The 7,012-nt window shown below is 38.0% G+C and overlaps 1 protein-coding gene across 1 annotated transcript; it reads left to right on the forward strand.

Annotated features, from left to right (window-relative positions):
* The first annotated feature begins 2,647 nt into the window (after positions 1 to 2,647).
* LOC133997660 (gap junction Cx32.2 protein-like) lies at positions 2,648 to 5,172 on the forward strand. The gene is made up of 2 exons (XM_062437340.1): positions 2,648 to 2,753; positions 3,692 to 5,172. Exon 2 carries the CDS (start codon positions 3,714 to 3,716, stop codon positions 4,485 to 4,487), a length of 774 nt encoding a protein of 257 aa, XP_062293324.1. The 5' UTR covers positions 2,648 to 2,753; positions 3,692 to 3,713; the 3' UTR covers positions 4,488 to 5,172.
* The last annotated feature ends 1,840 nt before the right edge of the window (positions 5,173 to 7,012 follow it).

The following is a 7,012-nucleotide window of genomic DNA, read 5'->3' on the forward strand; positions in this document are numbered from 1 at the left end:
CATTATGATGGTAGGTGGGAAAAAACAAGCACAGGGAAAGCCCCGTTTCCATTAAGGAAGTTCCTGGTAAAATTGAGGAGATGTGAATGAAGTTCAGTATACATATATATCATGACCAGACGCACAAAAAAGTCTCTTGGAGCGACACCCTAACTCCAAAAGAAAGACGACCATTTTGATTTGAATTTGCGATTTTGGCACAATTTTCGCCATTTCCATCTTCATATCTAACAAACTCCTCCTACAGATTTAATCAGACCAACTTCAAGTTCACTCAGTGTCATCTTAAGACATTCGAGATAAAAAGTTATCAAAATCTTTCGCCTCCATTATACCTGCTGGGCGTGGTGTTGCAGCAAATGTTGCTTTTTTGGGGCAGGGCAGAGCGGGGGAGTGAGGGCCTGTTCATCGCTGCTTGCAGCTTTCTTTTTTTTTTAGTTTGAGTAAGGGGCAGGCAAATTTTTTTTTTTTTTTTTACATTTCCTTCAGACATGGAATGTGTAAATTGAGTTGTGTTTTGATTGTGAATCCCTTTTTTTCTTTACTGGGGCTGTGCATTACCATGAGTGGATCAAATAATGAATGAATGAAAATATGAGTGGTAGTGATGAGAAGAGGGTCTTCTGACGTCAAAAAGAATTTGGTGGAGCTTTATTGAAAAATAATACATTTCTGTTCATAAGGTAAATTATTTACACTCTCTGCCTGGGGAGCTGAGGCAACTGCATAGCTAAGTAAAATGACTCATGTACAATATGTTTATTCTACTCAAAATGCTTACATTGCATTCCAAATGTACAAACCCCAGAGGGAGGAGACTGGGGTGAAGGGTTAGGTCAACAATACATCTGACAAAAAAACACAGCAGACTCCTGTTCATTTCCTGTTTCCCACCAACAAGTTGTTCCCTGACTTAAATCACGTTATCATTACAGTAACCATGACGACAAATACCCATTAACCTTACTAAAGCTATTATTTTAATCCCTATGTTAACAGTGATTTGTAACAGTGTTTTAAGGAACAGACTTTGTCTTCCAGCAGTTAGAAGCGTCAGATCAAAAAACACACTTTGACTTTCATGATGAGTGGATGTGTGAGGAAGTCTAAAGCAGTGTGTTTCTAAAGCACAGTTCTACCTAACACTAAGCCTAACCCTTGTTGCTTGGAATGCTGATGAGGCACTATGTCAGAGTTGTGACATCTGAAAGTCATGATCAAACATTGAGATATTTTCACATTGCAGACTGATGACAAATTCAAGGATGTATTTGAACAACTGAGTAGATTTCGATGTTTTCTGAAGGTCAGGAGGGGTCATCTTATAGATCCCAGTGCTTCTCTAGTAGTGCCTGTATTCATAGTGGTTTCTCCCAATCTCACTGTTTCCAAAGTACATGCTAATACCACTGATACTAGTTAGTGTCAACATGTAGTGTTGAAGGTAATAGTGCAATTATTTGTTAGCATATAAACAATAATATATGATACTTTACCAGTCACAAAGATAAAGTGTCGCTACTACCTATTTATTTGATATTCCTCCAAAATGAAAACAATATAGCACAATACCATCAGGGATAAAAACATAGTGGTCATCCATCCGCTGACCTTGATGAAGGCTGCAAGCCAAAACGTGTTGGTCTACTAATGAAGTTTTCCTATTCTACTTTCTTCAGACTTTTTTTCCATCTCCATGCACCTTGGAAGTAGGTGAAGTTAGAAACCTCCACCCTGTTTCTACACACATCCAGAGGAGCCAACAATAGACCAATGCTTCATATTTGTGACCGATAGTTTGGACCTGGAGCAGGTACTTGAGACTTCAAACCCGAATGTAAAGAACATTATGGAGCTTTGGTGTGATGTTCTTCCATGTGTTTCAACTTCATTTTATACATTGTGACATTTCAGATACACCCAACTTCAGGTCGGACATCATCAATTATATGGCCTATTTCTTTTGGTTTAAGGAAGCAAGGGGCAGACAACAGTAGGAGAGGCTCTGACAGTGTCATGGATTTTCCTTTAAATGTGATGTGTCTAAACATGCTCGAAAGTCATGAAAATTTGCACACGCGTTTAGGTGGCATCTTGGCTGCTGAACTGCTAAGCGCGCTAACTCAAATTCACCACGAATTCACCACCACAGACGGGTTGTAGCTGCTGTGTCAGTGGGCCAATCACATGTTGCATAAAGGACTGATCTGTAGGCAACTTAAAAAACTTATTTCTGATGTTTTCTCATTTTCTCATCTCAGAGCATAATAGTATCTGAATATTTCCGATGTGACCATGCCTGTTGCTTGCCATAGTTCAGCTACAGTCATAGCCCATGGGCAAAATCAGGACCTCAAGATCAGGTAAAGCAGCACCTATTACATCAGCTGATACTGTATACAATACAATACAAACAAGCTAATTAATCCAACCAGAGGCAATTTGCTTCTGCCCCTTCGCTGGTTCATAGAGCGGCCAGAAGTTCAGCATGTTGGTCAAAGGTAGCTTAGCAGATATTATTTCAAAACAGCTGATCTGATGTCAGCAATCGTTAACTGAGTTGTCATGCTTATCATCAAGCCATTTCAACACAACGCTTTAGTGACAGACAGGCACGTTGTTAGGGGGTGTGGGGGGGAGTCATGGGCGGAAAGTGATGATTCTGCAATGTCTGCCTAATTTATAAGAGGGAAGTGAGAGACTTGAAGTCATAGCACAAAGGACTGACTGAAGAAGGCAGGGCGCATACTTAGGTAGGAACGCTTACTACTGTGTGTGGAGTTATTGTGCAAATGTAATATCAATTATTAATCATTTAAATGTGAAAACCATGACAGAATTGTTTTGTTTGATTATGTTTTACATCCTTCGGTAACAGGAGTTTGGTGAGTGAACAGTCTAGTATGTATTGTCATAAAATATTAGTAACCCACCTGTAAAATGTTTTTAACTAGAGATGTAAAGCTTCTTGAGATGACACAAATATATGGCAGCTACAATTCAATAATACTGTGATTGGTGTCAGCTGGTAATGAAAAATTCAAAAAATAATCTTTCTTTGCTATTAACCTCAAAATACTGGTGTATTCATTAGGATGTCCGGCTGCTTAGCAACAATCAGAATGTGTGGTTGACTATTTTTTTTTTTTAAATAAGTGGATTTGTTTCTATCTAACGAGCTGAAATTCTGTAATAGAACTTATTTTGGCTCTCTTGCAAAAAATCCGAGACACCTACTTTTCATTCATTGCTGCTTTGTAAGGCTTAACACGGATGAGTATATTACTGGAGCTCTGGAGCGTCAGTTTTATTTACATTAAGTTTCATAATGGAATTCATTCTAAAAGTCAAACTAAAGCAACAGGTCCTCACAACCACTATATTAAAACAGGTAATAGGCCAGTGTTTTGCAAACAACCCATGTGACCTTTCCAAAAGTCATAGTGACTTTTGCTTTTTGACTTTGGTTAATTTGATCTCTATGGTCAAATTAACCAGACTGATGTCATCTATATGGTTAATTTGACTATATTATGAGTTGTTTATTTATTTTTGCCTCCTCCTGAATTGCTACAACAATTGTGAATTTAAAACTTTAAGTTACATAAAGCACCTACCTAATCATACCTAATAAAGTGGCTGGTGAGTGTAGTTGTTCTTGTTCTTGACAGACATATATTCTCTCTTGCAGTGCTGTTGGAGCCTGGTTCATCATGGGGGAGTGGTCTATCCTGTCTGGTTTGTTGGACAAGGTGCAGTCACACTCCACTGTAGTGGGGAAGGTGTGGATGAGTGTTCTTTTCCTCTTCAGGATCTTCATTCTGGCTGCTGGAGTAGATAAAATATGGGGAGATGAACAAGCAAACATGTACTGTAACGTCCACAGCCCCGGTTGCAGGAACGCCTGCTACGATCGATCCTTCCCAATGTCTCACACACGCTTCTGGGTCCTCCAGATCCTCATTGTCTCAACACCAACACTCATCTATCTGGGGCATGTCCTGTTGGTGATTCGCAGAGAGAACAAGCTGAGAAGACGCCAGGAACAGAAACTTGATAAGAATGGGATGATTAAAGCTCCAAAATATTCCAATGAATGTGGCAAAGTGCAGCTCAAAGGTGTCCTGCTGTGCAGCTATATGATGCAGTTGGTGTTTAAAATCATGCTTGAAGTGGCATTCATTGTAGGCCAATACTACCTCTATGGCTTCATTTTTATGCCTATGAAGATTACATATTCAGAATACCCCTGTCCCACACCAGTAGACTGCTTCATAAGTCGTCCCACAGAAAAAAACATTTTTATTATCTTCATGTTGGTCGTGGCCGTCCTCTCTGTGCTCCTCAACATCGTGGAGATGTTCCACCTGATGATCTCAAAGATTCAGGAGAGGAAAAGGAGGAACAGTGACCCATTCCCCCTACGAGAAATGCACTCCTTAAAAAAACCAGGCCAATATTCGAGTGAGAGAGTTACACTTTGTTGAAGGACTAGATTTGACTTGACTGAGGTTTTCAGCTGAGATGGATCCTGAACCTACAAGGGACCCTCAAATGTTGGTTTAATCAATGTTGTTTGACATAAAAAGTCACATCCAGATTTAAATAACCAGAGGACAACCTATTATTTACTTTTTACTTTATATGAATCAGATATGTGGTAAGCAACGCTATCTGCCAAACTGCACACAAGTGGTCGATGTAAAAAAGACATTCTGATCTAAGAACTACTGAATATGGACTTCTACACAGTAGTGTTCTGAGTCTGCTTTCCCTTTTTTTTTTTCTTTTTTTTTGGTATACTCATGATTGTAGGCTCTGTGTTTTTCATAAGCAATAGGTTGTGCTTGTGTATCAATATGGTCAAGAGCAACCAAACAAAGATTAAAATGTTTTCAATAGTGTGTTTTTCATTAGAAATCACCTATTTGCTGTCATTAGATATAAAGCATATCAGCATCTGGTCAGTCAGAAGTTTGTATCCAGCAAGATGGTAATGATGGATATTATTTTCATTTTGTGATATTATCATTTTGTCTTGTTTAACTTTTTTAAATTACAGCTTATTTTTTGCACATGTTCAACTGACAAATGTCACTGCTGTCCTTTACCCTCAGAGCTAGAGGCTCCTCCAGCTGCTGATTCTTACTGTAAATGCAATGAGTTTAAATTGTGGTTCTGTGAAATGTAATAAATGTATCAGATGATGTGGTATCGTATCAGCGCAATAATATATTCCACTTTTAACTTTTTTTTGTACACAATGTATAAAAAACAAGCATCGTGTATGAGGAAGCAGAACTGTTATAATTACATTGCAGGTTTCATTTCCATGTCGGATATGGAAAATGTTGTTCAGGCATTACATCCTACTAAACAACTGCTTTACACTTCCTCACACATCCACTCATCATGAAATTTCCCACATAAGTGAAATGCAAAAAAAATGAGGAAGCCTTTTAGTTTATTGCAACTGTAAGGATTTTTAAAATGACAATGAAAGATGACTTTTGTAAGCTATACAGTATATACGTCAAAACATATTTATACACTTATACAGCGTATAGATTAAGACATCTTACATTCAAAGAAAAAAAGGGGATGAGGCCAAAGTGTGACAAAGTTATCTCAACTCAAATTTTCACATTCTTTGTCAGTGATTATGCTGCTACTTTGGCATTTTGCTGTTTGAAATAGCAGCCATACGTGAACACACTAAAACTACACTACTGTGCTATTCTGGGTACATAAAGCAGCCTCTCTGAAATTGAAAATATGAATAAATTGTGTTGCCTTACAATAACTGCAAGCTAACACATTAAATGTTTACCATTATTATATACAGAATCCTCAAGTGCAATTAAACCCAAATGGATCACAGGAGAGCCATGGATGTACAAAGAGAAATAAAGATAGTGACATAGGTGAGGCCTCGTTCATTCCTATGAAAATTGCTCAGCCAAAAAAAAAAAAAAAACACTCTCAAAACTGCACTACTCTATATTGTTGGCCAAAATGGATCAAATTCTGAAAATCTGAAAATAATATATGGGAATGAGTCTTTGGCCGTGTTATTACCAAATCATATTAGGTTGTGTGGCTTTTGGCTGCAGTGAGATAGTTGAGTCAGGGTTAACTTTTAGAGAAGCGCAACCTGACATCACGCTGTGGAGGTCAATCACAGTCTACAATCAGATTGATTTAAGCCATAAAACCCTGCCATAAGGGAAGATAAAGACATTACTAGGATGAGTGGAGGACATCTGTGAATCAGATCAATAAAATGTTTTCATAAAACATTATTTTCTGATGTTTCACAGAGGTTATGTTCTACAGCACAGACATGACCTCATACCTCCACTAAACCCCACAGTGCTGCCCTGTACCGCCTGATTTGGTCTGAATATGGCCTTTTTTTGGCCAGTGTGTGCTACGTGACAGACATGGAAGTTGTAATTACACAGTTTGGTCACTATGTCAAATTGGCTTTAGGGGCTGTTGCTGTTACTGGGGGCTTGGGGAGAGCTTGTACCATCTTAAATCAGGACCTTCAGTGTTGCATACACTGGTTGGAAACTAGTGTGTCTGCCTCTCAGACTTTGTGAAACCTCACTGTTAAATATATAAATTCCTGTGCAAACGTCAATCACCCATATATTTCTATAGCTGCAAACCTTCATTACACATTCAAAAAATTTGAATTTGAGTCTTTAGATTTTCCATCAATATTTTCCTTCTACCACTGGAATGCTTTAATTCCTCTCTTTCTCACTTTTTTTGTTAATCAAACAGGTAAGATCTCAGAAGCTCAGAAAATAGTTATTTAAATTATTATTATGTCAGTGAGTTGCCTCCAACAAAAGGAGTGGTCCATCTCAGACAAATTGCATATATCAATTACATTTTTGTAAATCATTAATTTCAGTAAAATAAAATTTAATTGAGTTTGGCAACCCATGACATTAATATAGTCAGGTTGCTGCCTAGTTATAAGACATCTTTGTTGGTGTAT

This window comes from Scomber scombrus, chromosome 17 (genome assembly GCF_963691925.1).
Source record: "Scomber scombrus chromosome 17, fScoSco1.1, whole genome shotgun sequence".
NCBI lineage: Eukaryota > Metazoa > Chordata > Actinopteri > Scombriformes > Scombridae > Scomber > Scomber scombrus.

What these genes read in the sequence shown, in the direction of transcription:
- LOC133997660 (XM_062437340.1), top strand. Translation starts at nt 3,714, where the DNA reads ATGGGGGAGTGGTCTATCCTGTCTGGTTTGTTGGACAAGGTGCAGTCA.